Below are 22809 nucleotides of genomic sequence, written 5' to 3' on the forward strand. Positions count from 1 at the left end.
CCTCGCGATCTCTTGTCCACAAAGTATTGTTCGGGTTTGCTATCTCAATGGAAGTCATTTTTAGATTCCTATACTGCCCTAGATACACATCTGTTGAAGATTAAACAAAAATGTTTTTAATAATGTGTAAAACGGCAACAAAGCTTCCCCTGAATCAGAACAAAATTGTTCATAAACTGTTGAATTTTATCAACATTTTTACAAATTCATAAAAATTTGTAAAAGTTGGAAACATTTCAATGAGTTGTAAACAAGAGAATGAAAATATTTGTGTAGGCTTTTTTATTAACATGTTGAAAAAAAATATTACAAAGCATCCACAACATCATAGACTATATTGAACATAAATTCTTGCCAAAAGGGATTTCAGAACCGGTCTAAAGTTTTTTTTTGTATTCATGTAGGATTTACTAAAAATTAAGTAATCAGATTTTGTTATTCAAGTGCCTTAGAATACATTTATAATCAACTGTGTGTAGGCAAGCACACAAAAGAGTTTATTTTTTTCCGTTATCGGGATATCCACATGCTCTGCTATGAGTATACCAATTGTTGAGGAAATTACACTGTAACATGAGAAAAATTGGAAATCGAGTACCTTTTTTTCATTCGCTCAATAACACATGCTAGGCGCAAAAAAAGAATAAAATAACAATTTATTGAGGATGGATGTAAATCTTCAATGCAACAAGTATGGAAGTAAATTTCACATAAAAATCCCTGAAACAGTAAAATGATTACATTTTCGGCTTTTTTTCTCACAATAAAAGAACAATGTGGAATAACGAATATTATACAGACTGTATACAGACTTAAAGTGTGTTTTGTGGTTCCTTTTTGATACTTCTTACTTTTCTCATATTGCGTGTAAATGGTATTTTTCTCGAGTGTAATCAGGATGGAAGCTTTTGGATCTTATTTATTTAATTACCATATCCTGAACAGCACATTCCGGTTAATCACATTTTCTGCGAACCGCATCTAACGGCGAATCGTCTATCGTCACGATGCTATCAAGGCAACTTATTGTAAATAAAGTGTCATAATAGTGTCCTAGTGAACACGTAGTACAGTTCGGGTATTGTATGAGATTTAGTTCTTCACCCAGTGGTGGGTAACCTGTGTATCGTGACACACTAATCTACCGTCAAAATGCCATGAAGCGTATGCCGTGTGCCGTTTTCTACGAGCCTCTTCATCAATCAAAATATAAATGATGAACTCAGAATGGCCTTAACCTGCTTTAAACAAAGCTCGAATCGAATTTTGATAAATGAGTCATTTTTCAACTCCATATAAAATTCAAGTGTACTTCAAGCTCTGGTTCTAAATTGAGAAGAATCTTTAAATCCCTACATACGTCTCTTGTTAAAAATAAAAAGACAGGTAGTATTACGGTAAATTCTCAATTGTAAATGCTTCGTGCACAAAGTAGGAATAAAACTTCAAATCATTATCAATAGAAATGAATAAATTCATTCAAAACATTGAATGTAATGCTACCTCAATTAAGTAACGATTCCGTTTTTCGATGCATGCATGGAAAATTTTAATGATACACACGAGCTTTTTGTAAATCAAAATTCCTCAGTAAATGAAATTGTTTGTTTATCATAACGAAAATGAAATTCAAAGCGCCTCGGGCAATCAAATCATTCCTTTTTGATGTATTATGAATGCTTAATATAAGCTTTTTTTGTATTTGTATACGCGGTTTAGATCAATATTTGTTTAATGGCTGAATATTTGATAATCATCGACAACATTCCGACATGAAATTAATAAAGGGGGAAATGATGAAAAAAATTCTCAAGTTTGGGAAGTTAAATGTTGATTCTAGGATTTATTAAGATAAGTGAATCCGAGAAGCACTTGATTGTGACTGTCATTTTGAAATGTCCTACATCCTATCGCATTTTATTGCTAAAAATGTGTCATTATAGTGAACACGAATAAAATAATTGGAAATAATATGTTTCAAATTCCCCGGATGTATCCCGATCGGCACATATTGAAATGTTGCCACTACGGCGACGAGGTGGAGGTATACTTAGAACCAAGTGACATCCACTTGGCGAAAACAACCAAAGTTGTCAATTGGCTCTAAGAATGGTAGCAATAAAGTTGCCGGTCGTAGCAAAATTTCATATATGTACCGTAATCATCATTATGTGTCTCCCGGGTCAGTGATAACAGTCAACAATCAACTCGGGTTATAAATTTAAACAGAGAATTTTAAAAAAAGTTTAACATGGCAATAAATTTCAAAAATATCAAAATAATTGTTCTCTGAGGAACAACATCTGCAATCAGGAAATAACATTCAGACAGCACTTTACTAACAAATAAAATAATAATGACGATTTTGATTGTTTTAAATCATTAGTAAAAGGTTGAATGACTTTTTATTGCCTTTTCCCAGGAACATTTGCTTCCAGATAAGTTTATTTCATTCAGTGCTTTTCCCATCTTCCATTCAAGCTGTGTATCTTTAAAACCTTCAATACTAATTCGAATTGAAATTCCTGTGCAATAAAAGTTATTGTTGAGACTTTATATCCTCTTATTTAAAGCGAATGAACGCAGAAAAGGGGCAAGTGTAAGGAAAGAAATCGTTCAATCATGGAGTTAGAGGTTTCTTTTCCTTTAATGCTCATCCTCCCATTCACTTTAAGAGAGGTTTTATTGTAGGAAGAATTTTTTAGAATTTCCAAAAGATTAACTTCAACATCCTCCATTAAAGTGGAGCTAAATGTTGTCAGTTGATTTGATGGGTCTTGTGGATGCTTTTGTATGATTTTTGAAGGACTTGAATGAAATCGAAACTGTTTTGAAGGAATCGAGATTTTATTTAAGAATTGATACTTTTGGTTTCCACCTATACATGCAAGTCAACATTAAAGCTGCCATTCACACATAATTACTAAGTGCCACAGTACTTAAGTTTCAATTAATCCGCAATCATCTATTTAAGATCCCACAGGGTAATTTGAAGGTCGTTCAATTATGGTGTCAAGTAATAACGAACCTTTTTCAAATTTAGATACTAAATTAGAATGAAACTTGAAACTTTACATGCAATCCCGAACAGCATAACTTGTTTATCATGACATTGCTCCGTCGCTGTAATAATGGTTTAATAAGGTTGCTATGGCACTGACCGGACCGAGATGACTAAATTCGATCCATTTTTTGGGCAAAAAATACGGTTCTCCTCATTGTGCCTCTCGGGAATCACGACAAGGATATCCATTAATTAATCCAATTAAAGTATTTATTACAGCTGCAATTCAGTAACACAGTAAATATACAAAGACAAACCTATAAAAGAAAACTCAATTAAAATTTATTTTCATAACGACATAAAGCTACGACTATAAAAGAAATTCTTGAGAAAATCATAAACCATGACGCTTTTGATAAACCATTAGTGGGAAAGGGTAAGGGTAAGAAAATGTAGCAACTCGTGTACTTTTAACAAGATAATACTAGAAAATAGCTTTGTAGCTTGTAATATCCAAAGTAAATTCTTGAAAAAAGCTTTATCAGCACGAGCATTTTTCATTTGTCAATACACATTCCAAGCCATGGCAAAATGTCAATAAAAAAATAACATAAATTAATTAAAAGAACTGCTGCTTCAATTTAGATTTACATTTTTCCATCGAAAGTCAATCTTGTTTGCTTTAAATTTCCTTTTGAACTTTAAAAAATTCAATTGAATTGATTAAATAATAAATGATTGCAGTCAATGCCATGCTTCGTAAATGTATGGAATGATGTAAAAGCTAATTGGAGTTTCTCTCATTTCAAGTTCATTCAATTCTTTCATTATTAATGCTATCGAAAGCTTTTTTTATTTGGCTGATTAATGCATAAGTATGTAAGTTTGAAGAGCCATAAGCTATACAAGTACATATTATAGAGCATACGTTTCGAATGATAGGAATGTGGTTTCAATTCATTCTCGTAGATTCTTCTTGTATATTTTATGAATTGTCTGTCAATACTACTGAAAACTTTGAGGCTCTAGTGGCTGTCTATTTTAAAAATTTCTCATCATATATTACTTCATGGTTCACATATGGAGTTTATTTAAACAGGGGCGTAGCCAGAAATTATTTAATGGGAATTTTGAGACTTTTATGCATAGTTCAAAGTAAGGGTTCCCTGTGTGGTATAACAGATCGTAATGTTCAGAGCTTTTTCGTCCTCTCCAGACTATAATCTTTATGCTCTATAAGGGTTCCAGATGCCGAGACTTTCCGAGGAGTCTCGTTTTTGGACTCGACCTAAACCCCGATCTCAGTCTGGGTCTAGATCTCAATCTAAATCTTCATCTCGGTCTCGGTCTCAGTCTTGATCCCGATCTCGGTCACAAGAAAGTGTCGATACCGAGACTTCTGGAAACCTTAGCTCAAAGTCGACTCTGATTTTGTATTGAAAATTTGACTCACGTCGACTCTACTTCATATAATAATGAAAGCCGTATAAGTTATAAGCATGAAAGTAACATGACGGCACAGCATGGCGACAGCTGTTTTTGGTTGATTTTTACTGCATAAAACCAAATTTGTTGCATCTTGCCATTTGGGTAAAGTTTTACAACAGTAAAGTGTGCGCTTCTATGATATACTTTTGAAGTACCTACATCAATTTGCTATTTATATGAATAACATGTGCCTTTAGAAAGATATGCCTCTATATTCGTCATAATCAAAATGCGAACTTCATTCATAACATTTCCATACATAAGAAGACATCACTACATTCATGAAATTTCATATGACAGGAATTTTCTTTTTGATGTCAAAAGGAAGGAAGTAAGCAAAAGAAATTGAGCTATTTAAGTTAAATCTGTTTCATTTTAACGCACATCCATACACATGCAGAGTCAGGAGATAAGAAAGATGTCAAATGCATAAATTTTTATCGCAACACTAATTTGACAAATTAAATTTATTTGACTGACAATATGTATGAGGAAAATGTTGGAAGTGACGCATGAACACAAAAATTTTCATTTCCAATTTATCATTAATTTGTAGATGCTGCTGCGGACAAGAAAGAGCAACACATCAGATTGTTACTGGAATAGATATTGGTATATTAGGTGATGTATGGCTCCCACACAAGCACACACGTGCACATCCGACTGATGCCTATGGTACAATAGAATTTCAAGGCAGTGCTCATCCTACTAAAGCTCAAGTAAGTACATTAATCACCAATATTTCTCAGAAGTAAAATATTATAGACATCTTTTTTTGTTCCTTCTTTTTTCCACTTCAATGTCCATTCAATTCCATAAAAAAATGTACACAGTATGTACGACTTTCTTATGATACGCGACCAGAATTAATAGTTCAATTGTTCACAAAAGAATGGAACCTAGAATTGCCAAAATTACTACTGACCATACAGGGAGGCAAGGCGAATTTTGAATTACAGCCAAAATTGAAAAAGGTAAGGATATTAAATTTTATTATTTTATTCATTTTAGGGATCTTGACATTAAAGTCATATACTCTTAAAGATACATTTGGGACAGAAAATTTTGATGAAAATTATTTTATAGCATTATGAATATAATGAATCTCGTGCATAAAATATTTTATGAACCTGATAATCTCTTCAGGTCCAGAGATGTAGTAAAAATAATATATTGTAATCGGTTAGGGTTCATTTGTTCCTAATGTTTAAGTATGTGGAACAGAGTTGCAAAAACAGGTTCTAGTGACAGGCACAGGCAAGAGATCTGTCACAGTTTTGCCTGTGATCAGGCATTATCTGCAAACAGGCAAATTTTTTCCACATCGTGGAATTTTAAGAGGTATATAATGTTCGGAACCTTATTTCCAGGGGCGTAACTAGAAATTTTTTGAGGGAACCCCCAAAACTCGTCCCTGCTTACTACTTGTAAGATTCTAGAGAAAAAATTGCCCTTACCCACAAATTTGCTCAAGTGAGAATCGAACCCACGTTCTACGATTTCTAGTCTCATGATCCAATCACTGAGCTACCAGGGGTTGTTATCATAAGCAGGAGCGTAGCAGAAAGCACACTTTTATCATTTATTCTCTGTCTACTGCTCATTGCATACCTTTTATAGATATTTTGGACTATAACATAAATCTGACATATAATCCATGGACTCTTAATCGTAAATTCAATATAAGCTCTGATCTACAGTATAGGCCGTTGCTGGACTGGAAGAAAATTTTGGAAAAACCATTAACCGTATTTCTTGTGCGGTTTCAGTCAAGCCTTACCAACAATGTGTGCCGTGTCGCCAAACAATTTGGACAGCACTGTCATAGGCATAGTCCGACATAGCAGTCACCCCTGACAAGCTTATAAGCATTAATAATAAGGTATAAAAGATCCAAGTCCTTAATTTAATTATCTATAGCCAAACAACAGACAGTAAATTAATCTTTATAAACATTTCAAATGAAGAAATTCAATTTTCACGTATAAAGTAAGTTGTTATACTGAAACAGTTGCTATATGTCACGAAATCATGAACATGAGAGATAAACTTATTGAGTTATTCAAACAATACAATACAATTCATTTCTTTTCCTTCTATTCTTCTCCCCTCAAGTTTCTTTTTTTGTGTTTGTTCCTTAAATAACAACTGAAATAATAGAGTGATAGACAGGAAGCTTAGATAAAATAGAATAGAATCGAATTGAGAGAAAAGTGCTGTGAATTTTATTTGAATTATTTTCCAATCTGCTGTTTCTTTTTGTACTTTATGTTTGCATTTGTTGTAAAACATAAAAAATCTTTAAACTTTTCTAATTTGATGGCGCTTTCACGAGTCGTTGGGTCGAAACGAATAGACGAAGGGAAAAGTATAAAAATATTGGAAGGTTTGGTATGAGAAATTGAATGTCGCAATAAATCACAAAAAGTCTCTCACACCGCATGAGCGATTATGATAAGTAAAGCTTTTCTATTCATTACTTTTCGTGGGCAATTTGAAGTAATGACTTTTCACGAGAAATTCCAACCTTCTTTTTCTGATTCGTCTGAAACTGTCTGAACAAAAGATATTTTTAAGAACAAAAATCAATTGAATTTTTAATGGCAGTAACAGATCGTTCGTAAATGACGTTCATCGTAAACTTGCACCCGAATAGCATAAGAAGGTTATTCAATCTAGAATCCAGCCCCAGGCCGACACGACTCTGACTTGGTGACAGGTTCAGTTTAAATTCGGTAACATGCCAGAGTTACGTCTTCTTGGAGTCGGAGATTGCTGACTTATGCTTTTTGAATGATCTTCTGCTCCTAACAGACAATCAGCATACTAAGCTAAATGAGCATGCTCATGAGTATACTCAATCAATATAATTCAGCATACTCGGTGTTGTCAATATACCCATGAGTATATTTACTGTCTGTTCGGGTCTAATATGACTAGAGCTCTTAAAAGTTGGACGTTATTTGCTAATGATCTCTAAGACACCCGATCGGCACATATTACCACGACGACGATATTGAAGTATGCTTGCATTCAACTGAATAGAACCAAGTCTTACACACAAAAATCATGCTTTCATGATACATGAATACCAGTACCGTACCTTAAAACGGTCTCCTTGCCAGTTAGGACGAGTGGCAGCCAATTGAAAAAGTTGGTTGTTCTCGCCAAGTTGCTGTATATTATATTTACCGATGCCGGGTACTTTAAAAGATTTATATCGAAAAGTAATAAAACTGTTGAAAGGTTTATGAATTGTTATTTACTGGAATAAAGTCACGAAACAAATAGAAAGTTACAAACTCAAATAAAAAAAAAACTGAGAATGAAAAAATTCAATTCCACATCGGGTAGAAGAAGTAAATTGAGCAGATAAAATTGTCTCGTAATGCGTTCAGTCACGAGGGAAAATCTGGTGAAAATCAAAAAAAGGAATGTAAATTTTTTATATCGAGAAATAAAAGCTGTTAATGAGCACTTGAATGAAAGTGCACATGAGGTGCTGTTGTGGAGTGCAAGGAACTTTCGATTGACTTTTCATAACAGTCATTTAATAACTTTCTATTGTTAATCCTGTTGCTGAATTTTTATGATTTCAGATATTGCGAAAGGGATTGATAAAGGCTGCTAGAACAACAGGTGCATGGATTTTTACGGGTGGCACAAATACAGGTGAGATTAAGAGACATGAAATAACAATAACAATTTGTGCTGTGAATGACTTTAAATGCATTTTTAACAGGAGTGACAAGGCAAGTTGGGGATGCTTTAATGGCAGAAGGTCAACAAAGATCCGGACGTGTAGTTAGTATTGGTATAGCTCCGTGGGGAATTGTCGAGAGAAATCATGAGCTTCTGGGTCACAATCGAGACGTGCCATGTCATTCAATCAGTTCACCACGGTAAGTGTCTTTTGTATTTTATGTGATTAGAATGGAATTTGCTGATGCATGTAGGATCAGTTGGATAGAACGTTAGGAATACTTATTAACAGTTGCATCAACTTCAAGCTTTACATTATTTACAAATGAATTCTTTTTATATGCATCCATTTATCACACAGGAGTAAATTGGCTGTGCTGAATAATCGTCATGCATATTTCTTATTGGTCGATAACGGAACCCAAGCGAAATATGGAGCAGAAATAATATTAAGGAGAAAACTAGAGAAATATATATCAAATCAGAAACTACAGCCATGTAAGTATCGATACATTTTGTACTTCTAGCACATTATGATCCTTATCTGCAAACAACATGATAATATTGAATTGATTTTCTGACACCAAACGATTGTTCCTTCCTATGCAGTTCAACTTGAAGGTTTTATTTGTTTACTTTTTCTTGAACCTTTTTCCTACAAAGCATACAAAGTTTAAGCACATTTCGTCTGGATTCAATATTTACCAAAAATCTCTTCTACCTACTCTATTTGAGATTAATCTTCTTATATTTCATTCAGAAAATTTCTCTTATTTCCTCGCTCCGATTATTCACTGTAAATACCTATAAATCTATTTTAAATCCTATTAAGGATATAAAACGATTTAAAACTTCTCACCACAAAGTGAAAATCAATTTCCTCACTGATATTACATGTTAATTGACGTAAAATAGTTATTGAATTTTAACCCGCATAGTAAATAAAATTGTGGTTACATGCACAGCCATTTGTTTGTAGAGTAATAAAATTTCGACAAATCGACTCATTCATAATGTTCAGGAACGAAGAATCGTCACGTGCGTAATAGCGGAAAAAAATATTATAGAGCTATAAAAATGCAATCGCGTACAAGACATGACTGCTCATGCTTTTTAATGAAAACTCATAACCGGCGTTCATGAATCGTCAGAAATAATATGTGCGACTGAGCAGGCTTGAATATAGAAAATGTGATATTCCAAAAACAACTAGCAAGCTCGAATGAAAATCGTATTGACATGACGAAATTTCGAAGCGGAAAAAGAACAATTTATGAATGAAGCTATAAAATATTTTTATTCTATTCTTTTTTTCCATGACATTGACAAAATGAAGCTATTGTGTTGAGAGTTTTTTTTCCTCAGTTCCTAGCATCTAGAAGAATTTATTTTTTCGTCATTTCTTAATAAATAAAAAATTACAATAGTATTTGTTCTTATTTAGTCACTTCAGCGTATTTTGGTGTCCTCGAACTGAAATTGAGTATTTAACGGTTTTAGGCAATTCAAATTTTTGAACGGATTTTGGAAAATTTGAAAATTTTCTGTGAAAAAAATCCTTGTACAGAATAAAATTTGTAACGGTTATTTGAAATTCAAATTTTCGAGTAAAATTTCCCATTCGCAGCCAACTTCAAGCATGATCCCAAATGAAATATGAATGAATTTAAAATTATTAATTATCGAATTTAGGAATGATTACAAGATTTAAGACTATGTGATACTCTACAATGCCAAATTTGCCAGTTTCTAACGACAATCGACCTACTGACCGGACAAAGTGCTTTATGATTAAGCTGTCTGTTTTCTAAAAATTCACTAAAAATCAATCCTGGAAATGCCATGTTGAATATTGTGTGTGTCTAGAGGCAATTAAAAATATTCTAATTTTTTCCCATAAAACAAATTAGAAACAAACATATTGTCATGTCTAAACAACAGTTATCACTTGCTGTTGGAATGTATAAAAAACAAAATAAATATCAGGCAAACAAATGTACAACTTTTTTCAATCTCTCCCCTATGAGTAGCATAAATGTACATTCCCATTTAAAATTTTACATTAAACACGTGCTGATTGCATAAATGGAATATCCTTACAGGTTATTTACACCTAGTTTTTGTTTTTATTTATCTTTATGTAGTTGGTCAATCTTCAACACCCGTTGTCTGTTTAGTCATTGAAGGTGGTATGAACACAATCAGGTCTGTTTTAGAATATGTTACAGATAGAGTTCCAGTCGTTGTTGTTGATGGTACGGGAAGATCTGCAGATATAATAGCATTTGTACATAAATATGCAAATGAGAATGAGGAGCAGGGACTTCTGGATTCCATGAAAGATTATATACTTAATATGATTATGAAAACATTTGAAGTTGGTGTGGAGCAAGCAGAGCGTTTATACAATGAGTTATTGCAATGCACAAAATATAAAAATCTAATTACTGTTTTTCGAATACAAGACCGACCCGAAGGGAAAGTCCAAGAATTGGACCAGACAATCATAACAGCATTATTTAAGTCACAACACTTAAGTCCATCGGAACAACTTAGTTTAGCATTAACATGGAATCGTGTCGATATTGCACGATCAGAGATTTTTGTTTATGGCCAAGAATGGGCACATGGTGCTTTAGATGAAGCAATGATGCAAGCTTTAGATCATGATCGAATTGATTTTGTTAAATTGTTACTAGAGAATGGTGTATCAATGAGAAAGTTTCTTACTATTCCGAGACTAGAGGAGCTTTACAATACAAAACATGGACCGGGAAATACACTTGGGTAATGATGACTTTTTGTTTTATTATTGATATTGTGAGGCAGGAATGTATTCAGGAGGATGGTCTTTTGTGAGTTACTAAACACTTGAGTGCTATATGACTCCCACTTGGACATATGACGTGTCACTTGGATGTCATATGACAGTCATTTGGATGTCATAACAGTCACTTGGATGTCATATGACAGTCACTTGGATGTCATATGACAGTCACTTGGATGTCATATGACAGTCACTTCGATGTCATATGACAGTCACTTCGATGTCATATGACAGTCATTTGGATGTCATATGACAGTCATTTGGATGTCATATGACAGTCATTTGGATGTCATATGACAGTCATTTGGATGTCATAACAGTCACTTGAACGCCATATAGCAGTCACTTGGCTGCCATGAATAATTGGTGCCAATCAAGTCAATGCCGTTATAAATTTATCATCCTGAATACACTTCTGCCATGATACTTTCATCTCTTACATTCCGCCATTTGAATGTTGATTCTAGTACAGTTTCAGCACTTGATATTAATTATCCATAGAACGTTATTCCCCAATGAGCATTTCATATTAATATTAATTGATGTTAACATACTGTTACATCTCTTTTACAGTTATATTCTAAGAGATGTGAGGCCTCATATTCCTAAAGGTACTGTATTATTTTCGTATTACTTTTACAGATTTTTTTCTCAGTAGATTGTTGTTGTAGCTTAATATGAACACATTGTCTCATCATAATGATAATTGTCTATTTAATAGGTTACGTTTATACGCTTCACGATATAGGATTAGTAATTAACAAACTTATGGGGGGAGCTTATAGGTAATTAGTTCTGTTCTTTTATTTAATTAATGATTTAATTTGTTTTCATTCTTATCGTGTGACTTTTTATGTCTGCATGCAATAATATGATAATTTCATATTCAGATCATATTATACAAGACGGAAATTTCGACCAATTTATGCAAAAGTCATGAATTCTTATGTGAATACACATCGAAAAGCATCAACATTTCAACGTACAGCTGGTGCAAATTCAATGAGTTTAGTCACGGGACTGTTACCATTCACATCTGAAATGGCACTATTTCCTTTTCCATTTAATGAGCTTTTTATCTGGGCTGTGCTTACAAAACGACATCAAATGGCTATAATGTTGTGGCAACATGGGGAAGAGGCACTAGCAAAATCCCTTGTTGCATGTAAATTATACAAGAGTATGGCACACGAGGCAGCAGATGATGATTTAGATACGGAAATTTATGACGAACTGCGTAATTATGCAAAAGATTTTGAGAATCGTGGATTAAAATTATTAGATTTTTGTTATCGACAAGAACCAATTAAAACCCAAAAGATGTTGACATGCGAACTGACATCTTGGTCAAATCAAAGTTGTCTGTCATTAGCTGTGGCTGCAAACCATCGATCGATTCTCGCACATCCGTGTTCACAAATTATACTTTCTGATTTGTGGATGGGTGGATTAAGGACGAGGAAAAATACTAATTTGAATGTAAGGAACTAATGAAGCATCAAAGAATCAAAAACTCAAAAGTATTGATTAATTTTCTTATATAGGTTATTGCCGGATTATTTTTACCAATTTACATAAAGAAGCTTGACTTTAAAACTCGGGAAGAATTACAATCTATGCCGCAAACGGAAGAAGAGCATCTTGAAAATCAATACTTAGATTATGAGGATAAGGAAAAGTCAATAACTGATGCTGAGGTGAGGAATATGTTTATAACGAAAACCTTAAATATCATTTTACATCCCTTAATAACATTTTTACATTAAAACCCACCAGCCATAAGAAAATAAGTAATGTAGATGAACATTTTTCTTCTCTTTCCCTTTTTCATCATACGACATTTGCATTTTGTTCCTTTACCCAAAAAAAATTATACAAATTCTCATCATAATGACTCCTTTTTGTAACATCTCATCAGAGCACAATTCAGCGTCGCTCATTTAAGCATATTGTCGGGAAAAAGCCAACTCCTGTACAGGTCAGAAAGAATTCAATGTCGTGGATCTTTCTATCAAGCTTTATTTCTTCTTCTTTTTATCGTATTTCCTTTTTAAATTGCTATCAAAATACTTACTTTATTCTATTTATTTCATCATGTTCCAAAAGCTAATTCTCTACTTCTCTGAATGTTATTTTGTGGCTTTTATTTTATTTTTAGACCTTAATGTATTTTTCATAAGTTCATAGAATATTTTCGATTCGTCATGACATTGTGTCTAGATGTTCATTGTGAATATATCCTTGGTAAATTGACTATTTTTGAGCTGCTTCTGTCAGTTAACATAAAAATGCTTAATAATAGTTTATTTATGTCGGAGAAAAAAAGGAACTGATATAATTAAAAAATTCTGTTGAATGGCTGGAAGTTTGGAAAACGATTGCTTATTATACTATTTTAATAATCAATGCTGCTTGACTTGTATGTCGCGACTTACTTATTTATTAATAAACTGATTTTAGGGAGGCATAAAGGAGTCTATGTTAGACGCTTTTTAATAGATATGTAGTCTTAAATGTTTGAAAACGCGTCTGATATCGTCTATTTGATATCCTTACTTACTTACTTCACTGGCCGTACAGATCAGTTGCGATCCATGGCTTCTATCAGTTGACGACTGGCTCTATCGCTTGGTGCACCAATGGGATTGTCAATACCAACTATTTAAAATCCATTCTTAGAAAATCCTGGTTGCAAACTATATTATGAATTTTTAATTAAGGGCAACCTCGAGAAAAGGTTTTCAATTAGGAAATAGAAAATTCTTACTGCTCTATGTGATCTTAGTGATCAGGTGACGAATTTCGAATCAATCAACCGACTCGAAGTCCACTCGGATTTTGTATGATAGAATTGACCTCAGTCGACTAATTAAAATTCCAGTCAACTTCGAGCTATGGTTCGAGTCAAGTTCGAGCAAAACACAGCTTTAGAAATCCTGTCATGTAGTCATCTTCACAGTGAAGTGAATAATAAGTTCTATGATTTATGAGCAGGAAAAATTAATGTTGTCTGTCAAGAAACTAAAACTTCATTTCTTCAAAGAGTTCTCTTTATAATTGTTAAGATTCTCAGATGCTTTAAGTTTAGCAGCATACAATTATGAAAGCTTTTAATAACTTCTTTCCCGACTCTATATCATGTTTTAAAAAACTTGTTCACATAATAAATTCTTTGACAAAAAAAAGTTAAGCAAAGAAATTAAACTTTTTAACGAATCTCAAAAGTTTTCACTATAAAAATTTTCATGTGGAAAGTTTCATCAGACGAAGAGTTTATGGAACTAGTAAATTTCGTTAAATTTTAAGTGCTCAATAGTCAAACTTGATCAAGTGAAAATATTTAATTGGTATCATGAGAGACTTTCGAATTGTTTTAGGTATCGTAAACCAAAATCAATTACCAAAGTTAATTGAGGGTAGACAATGGGGTGCTGTATTCTAGAGCAGTGATGGGCAACCTTTTATTTTCTATGGCACATCAAGATGATATACCTTGACCAAAACCACACAATCCATACGGTTCATGGCATTTCCATTATAATTTGGCGACAAACAGCTTGCCGAGACACACAGGTTGACCATCACTGTTCTAGAGCATATCAATGCATTATTTAATTAAGGGAAATCATGAATTTTATTAGCAAACTTTAAAGCCGATTTACACAATAGTTCATATTGTTCTTTTATGTCGATGCATCCACGAGCCACAAATTAGAAAATCGTAATTTAATACTATTAATTGCTTTAAAAGCTTTTATGATTCAATACGGTGATTGAATTTTAATAACTTTTTAATACCTAACAACATTTAAATCGCCCTTCGAAATTCATTTCATACGAAATTGAATTCAATCTCGTGTTTAATATGGCGTGAACATTAAATTATACCCGAACAGTACAATCTGTTTGGCTAGCACACTGCACCCTAACCGCATCAACTATAAGACGCGAAGTTATCCTTTTACTAATTTACTTACGTCCGTCGCAAACAGAACGTCTAATTCCAACTCTATCCTTCGAATACTTCTGCCTGTTCGGAATGTTAAGGACTTTAACATCCTTAAAACAACCAATCCAGGAATTATTTGGTCTTTCTCCTTTTAAGTTTTAAAATATGATTCACCGGATTGTGTTGCTCAGGATATAGATTTAAAGTAAACCTGAACTCACATAAAACCGTCATAATGTGGAAGCTGAAGAATTTATGTTCCTATCTTGTAATTTATAGAAGAATTCCACTCATTCAATTTGGAAACATTCGTTTATTACGTCGAATACCACATCTAGAAATTTATGAGTGGACTTCAATGTCCTTACATCTCAATATTAAGATGATCAGAGGTAGACAGACCTTTTTTGACATTAAATTAAGTTTAAATTTAAAGAAGAATTTCTGACATTATATCTGAATGACTCTTGAGGCGAATATTTTGCAAATTTTGTAAAAGCTTGTTCTGGGAACAAAAGGCTTCTTTTTGTTCTACCCGTATTTATTCTACAGATGAACATAACAAAATTGTTAGCTTTCAAAACAAAAATATTCACATAAATTTTAAGTTTATTAATCGGTATTACGAAGAATCCTTCCAACTTCTGTTGTTTCAATGACTTCCTCTTCTCCTAGTCTTAAGTGTTACTCAACCCTTTCCTTTTTTTTAGAAGATTAACTTTTCATCACATCACAATTCATACGGCAATGATAAAGATAGGATTTTTTTTTATGGATGTGAAAAGTTTTTTGAGGAAAAAAATTTAGGGCTTTTAAATGTAATTTTTTTTTCCATTCTGTTGGAATCGTTTCCATATGAATAGGATGTTGATTCTATCAAGAATGACCGTAAATCTAAGGTTCACTCAAAGTTTATTGCTCTTTATTTCATCAAAATATGATCTATACAATTTTTTATCTCACAAAAACTGAATTTTGACCGGATTCAATAAATTCGAGCATGTGAAGTGAGTAGGTTGGATTATGAAGAGGAGGACAGAGCTTTAACATAAAATTTTCTTAAAGGAAGTTCACAAATGACAATTTTCTATGACTTCTGTCATAAAATCTTCATACGAACAAACTGTGTAGGATGTCACACAGCTTCAATCTTAAAAGTCAGGCATCACATATGAACTACTCATTTTATAGCTTATAATAATATCTCAGGCAAAACTAAGCCACACAGCTTAATAATACTTAATAATAAGGATGTTTATTGTTTGAAATTAGAAAACAGACTAAATGTTTATATGAAGGGGACTAACAACTACGAAAGGGGAAATCAACTAATTGGAGTTGCAAACATAATTTGAATTTTGAATGACAGTTGACTTATTCCCAACACAATGACATTTTACTTCCACATTCATCTTATTTTTGCATCAATGCGCTTTTTTTCATTGCAATTTTAACTTTTTTATCATATTAAAATTCATAAAATTCAGTTTTTTAAGTTTCTCACAAAGCTTTTGCCAATTACGTGCAATTCAGTTTATAAAGAGAGAAAATTCAAATTTAATTTCCAAGAACAAGCTACGAGCTCTATTTGTTTCAACGAATTGAGTATTCTACGAAGATGTGGGAATAAAAGAATTTCGTATATTATATTAAAGTAAAAGAAAATTCCATCATACTTCATCCAAAAGTATTTTGATCCCGACAATTCTACCTTTTTTATCATCATCTTGTTGTTTCTTACATGCATAGTTTTATGTATCCTAATACAATCCAATTTACCAATATAACACTATATTTTCTGCCACTACACATGGATGGCAGAATATACTTTTTATGATATTATTTCTATAAGGCACTTCATATTGTATTGAATCATTATTATTGTAATTTTTATTAATGCTATTATTCCTATATATTTATATTGTATTGCTGTTGTTTGTAATTCTGATGTTGTATCTTTGTGCTTTATTTTTCTAGGCTTTATTATCCGATACGTATTCATTGAAAGACACGAAAGTGCAGGAAAACGGAAAAGTAAGATTAATTAACGTATTTAACACAAACTTATTTAAAATATTAAGAACAAATTAATCTCACAAAAAAACACACAAATCAATGAACTGAAAATTTTTCAACACCCATCACGAAACTCACTTAGCTTTCTCTAATATTCTACACTGCTGTACGTACCCTTTTAATGAAAACTTTTAATGATTTCAGAAAGAGCTTTTTTGAATATTTCATAATTATTTTAAGAAAATTTATTTACACGACGTAAGAAGCTTTCTCTCTTTTTTATGGAAAATGAAATTTTTCTCACATTTTTCTTCGTATCATTACTGAACAAACTTTATTCTAATTAATTACTCACTTATTTGGTATACTTAAGAACAGAAAATGTAAAAATAAAAATCAAGGAATTATGAATTTAAATATCAAAATAAAGTTAAAAACTGTAGGGTGACTATCAGATTAATGATCGTCTAAATTGGTATAAATATACACGGTTCAATTTTCAAGGATTATCAAATTATCTTAGTTATCTTTGGATTTCAATATTAGAAATTAAGTTTCGACAGTTGCATTGAAAGTGAATGAATGCAAAAAGTGCATTCAAGTGCTTGAATTTACATAAAATTTTTGCAAACAGTATGCGCATACTTGCATGCAATTGTCTAAAAAGGTTCATTAGAAATAAGTCCGTTCACTAATTACACAACGCGAAAAATCTTTTTTTCGCCTATCTCTCTTTTGTCTCTCATTTCCTACATTTCAAAGTAATAAGTGAACTTAAGTGACCGACCCCTAAAGATTCTAATTGAAATTCAAAATTTACCGATAAGATTTTTCTGAATTAGTTCTGAGTATCTACAAAAATAAACTTTTTGTCAAGGTTTGAGCGGAAGTTTTGATGAATTATCACTCGTTTTAGTGTCAATACAGTAGATCAGTTAGACCCGAGTGGAAATACCTGCAAACAAGGGTGATTCAAGAGAGGGTTTTTGGGGTCAACTCACATTTGTGGAAAAAAATTTCAAATTTCTAGGTTTATTCTTGAAAAAATACTAAAATCCCTCAATTTGGCAATTCATCAAAAAATATTCAAAACTCACTTCCCTGACGACGATTAATCGACCTTAATTCTAATAATAGATTTGACATTTGAGAAACTTACCATGATATGCCTAATTTATTACTTGATTTAAGGTCAACTAATACTTTAACAGAAATATAGACGGCTTTTAGGTACCGTTGTGGTATTTCTGTTCCACTCAGAAAAACTCATTTCATCCTCAAAAAACAGATCAAATAGTCACCCTAACTAAGACTATTTCAAAGTTCATCAAATTCTTTTTAAAAAAATTATAAAATTTCCGTTTGCTTCGTTTACCCTAAGAAGACATTAAGAGAGAAAATTTTGGAAAAAAAAACATGAAAAGAGAAAGAAAAAAAATATTCGGAAGGTAAAAAGAAAGTAAATTTCAAATCCGTAGCCAAAGGGAGAATTCAGAAGGAAAAAAAAATTGTAATGATGTGGCTCCTTTAGGGATGGGAAACAAACTTGAAAAGAAAATTATTATTATGGGAAAAACGCAAAATACACATGGGAGTGAGAAGGAGAGAGAAACTTATAATTTCATATGCAAAGGAAAAACCTTTTTGAGCAGAAAAGTCCAAGAAAGCAGTTCCTTTACATCTAAAATGACAAATTAATGTAGTCTGCTTGAGATTTTGATTAATGGTTAAAATTTAAGAAGATAACAGACTCAATGTCCATAAAAAGAAGAATTTTAAAATATTAGGTCAATAACTTTGACCAAGCTGCTATCAGACAAGATAACATAACCGACACTTGTTGCTGAAAATGATGCTGCAAAGATATTTATTTGAACATTACAATATGAAATAAAATATGGAGCGGTTTATGAGGAAAGGTCCCTTAAGATTCAAATCAACTTTCTTTTTTTTGTGTCTTCTTCAACATGATTTGGGATGGGGATAAGTTCTTTGATCATTATGGTTTTGAATTTGGAATTGATTTACTCAACAGACTTTGAGGAATTCCCTTTTTTATTATACCTAACCCAATCAATGTCACATTATATTTCACATTTTGCTTGAATTTTCACAGTAAACATATTTTTGTATGTATCTATTTTTCTATGATCAATAGGTAGGCCTTACTACCACAGGAACAACGACCGACACAACTAAAGTTAGTTCTAATTATTCCCATTATATTTTGTTTCTATTAATTTAAATATGAAATGTTATTTTAGTTATTTTCACACAATGTTCACATCCCACATCACTAGTTTATTTTCATTAATGTTATTATCTTTATGCTATATATGCTACATTCCAACACTATGGTGACTACTATTTCACAATTTTTTACACCTTCCGTTTATTTCTGTAAATAAAATATTTTTTAATTATTTTTTATACTGTGCATTTAAAAACTTTTTTTTTCGTTCTGGAAAACTTTCTGATCTCTTTCTCGATTCCTTTTCTAATTACTTGTTTACAATACATTATATGTTGAGCGTCGTTCTGATATTACGTAACGTATAGAGTGACGGCATAAGTTGTGATTTCATCTCGATGCTGTCTGTTGATGGTGATTTAGTATCTTAAATCCTCTTTCAACTTTCAACTGTATCCGGCGTTATATAAGGGACCGTCTGATTATTAAGGCTTATTACGTTAAGCAATCAACCATTGTCGACTGTTTCTTACAAAATCCGACTCAACTTTGACTCGACTCGACTTTGAATCGACTCGACTCGTCTTCGACTTGAGTTCTGGTTATATATTGTTAGAAAATCGAGGACGTTTCCTCTTAAATGCAAACGTAATAAGCCGTAATAAGTTTACTCACCCTTAATGTAAGAAAACTCTTAATTAATTACGTAATGTACGAACGACCCTCGTAATACTGATAATACAAGATTTATGCTTGAAATTTATTTGTGTGAGTTTAATTTAATTTTCTAAAGGACTGTAATTAACACGAGTATTCTATTTTTTAATTTTGTAGATGAAAAGAAACACTCAGTAATAAACTTTTTGTTCTAATGGACGAATCCAAAAAGGGTCTTTAAGAATTGTTCTAGAACAGTTGTGGACAAACTTTTTTGTAGCGTGACACGATTTTCAAGTAAAATGTTTGTGTAAAAATCAGATTTTATTAAGTTTTTTCGATCGGCACTTATTGTAATGCTGCCACCAAATTTACTAATTTGCCTCATAGCATTGGTGGATAACATTCCCGAATAGCAATTCAATATCAGGCCGGTGTGACTCTGGTTTAATTGTGTCATAGTGGCGTGATAGTTTCACACCGACATTATTGTGTCACACCGACATGATTGTGTCACACCAGCGTGATTGTGTCATACCAGCGTGATTGTGTCACACCGACATGATTGTGTCACACCGACATGATTGTGTCACACTGGCTTGGTTGTGTCACCCTGGCCAGATTTTGTCACACGGGCGTGATTGTCGGATCAGATTCTGGATCGATTAACGGACTTGTGCTATTCGGAATTTTAAAACGTGTCGATCGGGTTTTTCCTGATATTTAAATTCTTCATGAAACAACTCTTTTTTGGGTGATTTTAAAATACAATTAAACCACTTGAATGTCGCAGATATGACCATAGCTTGAGCACAACTGTTCTAGAACAATCCTAAAAAAAGGAAACTTTATAATTTTAAAAATACGACGAGAAAAAGTCCCAAACAAAAGTTTTATTTCTGGGTTATCTGTAAGCTACATAATTATGTGACAAAAAATGTAGTTTGACAATTGAAAGATGTATAGACGCTTGGTAGCGCCACACGCAACTTTTGGTATAAAACATTAACTTCTTTTTTTACATTTCCCTAATTTTGCCTTTAGGTATCTCTGACAGATTCAGACAATACGCAATTTAATCCTTATGATGATGACACACGAGTTCACCGGCCATTAAAGTTGAAGAAAAAGTTTTATGAATTTTATACAGCGCCCATAACGAAATTTTGGGCCGATTCTGTAAGTTGAATTGATGATGAACATCCTAATTGAATTATTTAATTAATTAATTTTAATTAACGAACCATAAACTCATTATTCTTTTCTTTCCTGATTACAGATCGCATACATTATATTTCTGTTCTTATTCACTTACACGATACTCGTTAAAATGGAAGCAACACCGTGCTGGCAAGAAATTTATTCTATTGCCTATATCACGACCCTCGGTTTTGAAAAAGTACGCGAAATTCTTTCCTCGGAACCTGTTGCTATTTGGTAAGTAGATGAATCATGTTAATTAGAACGATTCCATCATTAAATTTTATGCTTCGTTTCCTCTATCTTTTATATAGTCATAAATTTGCTGTCTGGTCCTGGAATATGTGGAATCCCTGTGATGGTGTTGCTATTGGTATGCAAAAGCACATTTTTAACATTTAATTTTTTAATTAGGATATCAATCAAAATTAAATGGCTTTAATGTTCAGCAGTACTTCTTTCCATAAAATAAATTTTCATTAGTAATTGTGTAAAAAAATTATTAAATTAGGTTAGGGGTTGTTCATAAATTATGGATAACTTACTCAGCGTTCTGTCTTAAAATTGTCTGAATCAGTGGTGGCCATTCTATGTGCCACGAAAAACAAAATGTTGAGCACCACTGGTCTGAATGATAAGACAAGATACTAACATAGATAATCTGATGTACAAATGTTGTCATTTTTAACGGTCATAAATTTGAATATTTCAAAATCACTAACACTATGAAAGAAAATTGTCAAAATTTGATTTGCAAAATTTTATACTTAAAGTTCAATTATTTTAGTACAGAAGCATTGCAAATGATTTATTACATCCTAATCTAACTAGCAAAAGCTTGAAAACAATGAATCTCTTGATATTTGTGTAAAAATTTTAGAATTCAATTTTACCGATGTTATTGTTTAAATTCTCGTATGGTCGAGTATACTCTGCATGAGAATAACTTGGCATAAGATTCAAATCATGAAATCTCACTGAATCTGGAATATATTTGGAAATGAACCCATCGGCAATATATAATATTCAGATAAAATTTTCAAACAAAAACATTTTCCTGACAGTTTGTGGTATTGCATTCGAATGTAATTTGCTATACCTAACGTTTAAATATCATGATAAAATTTTATTGCTGTGCAAATATTGATATCAATAAACACCATAATGATACCATTTGACATTTCAATAAAACTATATATTGGGAATCATTGAAATGTAAATTAATAAATGATGTATATTCTCTCCTTCTTTTTATGTTTAGTGACCTTCATCATTGGCGTTGGTCTACGCTTCCGTCCGAATATGATGGATATTGGGAGGGTTATATATTGTGTGAACAGCATATATTGGTATCTGCGAATCTTAAATATTCTTGGCGTCAATAAATATTTAGGTTAGTATCATTAAAAAATTAAGTGCAAGCATGTGGCTTGGGCGTTTATTTTTGGCATTAAAAATGAAATTCAAAATGAAAATGAAGAATTTTTCAGACCATTAAATTATCATCATAATTCATAAAATGTTCATTCATCTTATATCTTATTCTGTTTTTATTTCTTCCATAAAACAAAATGATTATAGGACCGCTGGTAACAATGATGGGAAAGATGGTGAAGAACATGATTTATTTTGTGGTGCTTTTACTCGTCGTTCTCATGTCGTTTGGTGTAAGTCGACAATCTATTTTAAATCCAAACAAGGAGGCTGACTGGAGACTTGTACGAGATGTCTTCTTTCAACCGTACTTTATGTTGTACGGTGAGGTACGTAACATA

At 32.4% G+C, this 22809-nt stretch overlaps 1 protein-coding gene across 8 annotated transcripts in view; it reads left to right on the forward strand.

The window, feature by feature from the left end:
• Trpm (transient receptor potential cation channel, subfamily M) overlaps nt 1-22809 on the forward strand; it is a 47004-nt gene that overhangs the window by 18501 nt on the left and 5694 nt on the right. For 6 of the 8 annotated variants that reach the window (XM_070638419.1, XM_070638424.1, XM_070638418.1 and 3 more), the window contains 17 exons: nt 5049-5211; nt 5326-5466; nt 8092-8164; nt 8235-8394; nt 8556-8692; nt 10339-10981; nt 11595-11632; nt 11743-11806; nt 11912-12500; nt 12566-12718; nt 16948-17004; nt 19145-19186; nt 20879-21013; nt 21114-21271; nt 21349-21407; nt 22296-22427; nt 22616-22797. In XM_070638419.1, coding sequence (XP_070494520.1) covers nt 5049-5211; nt 5326-5466; nt 8092-8164; nt 8235-8394; nt 8556-8692; nt 10339-10981; nt 11595-11632; nt 11743-11806; nt 11912-12500; nt 12566-12718; nt 16948-17004; nt 19145-19186; nt 20879-21013; nt 21114-21271; nt 21349-21407; nt 22296-22427; nt 22616-22797 — 2926 coding nt within the window. The remainder of the gene's footprint in view (nt 1-5048; nt 5212-5325; nt 5467-8091; nt 8165-8234; nt 8395-8555; nt 8693-10338; nt 10982-11594; nt 11633-11742; nt 11807-11911; nt 12501-12565; nt 12719-16947; nt 17005-19144; nt 19187-20878; nt 21014-21113; nt 21272-21348; nt 21408-22295; nt 22428-22615; nt 22798-22809) is intronic. The other 2 variants (XM_070638426.1, XM_070638423.1) reach the window with 1 other exon arrangement.

This window comes from Chironomus tepperi, unplaced genomic scaffold (assembly GCF_022539635.2).
Source record: "Chironomus tepperi strain 1889 unplaced genomic scaffold, CSIRO-AGI_Ctep_v1 contig_172, whole genome shotgun sequence".
In the NCBI taxonomy this organism is placed as follows: Eukaryota; Metazoa; Arthropoda; class Insecta; order Diptera; family Chironomidae; genus Chironomus; species Chironomus tepperi.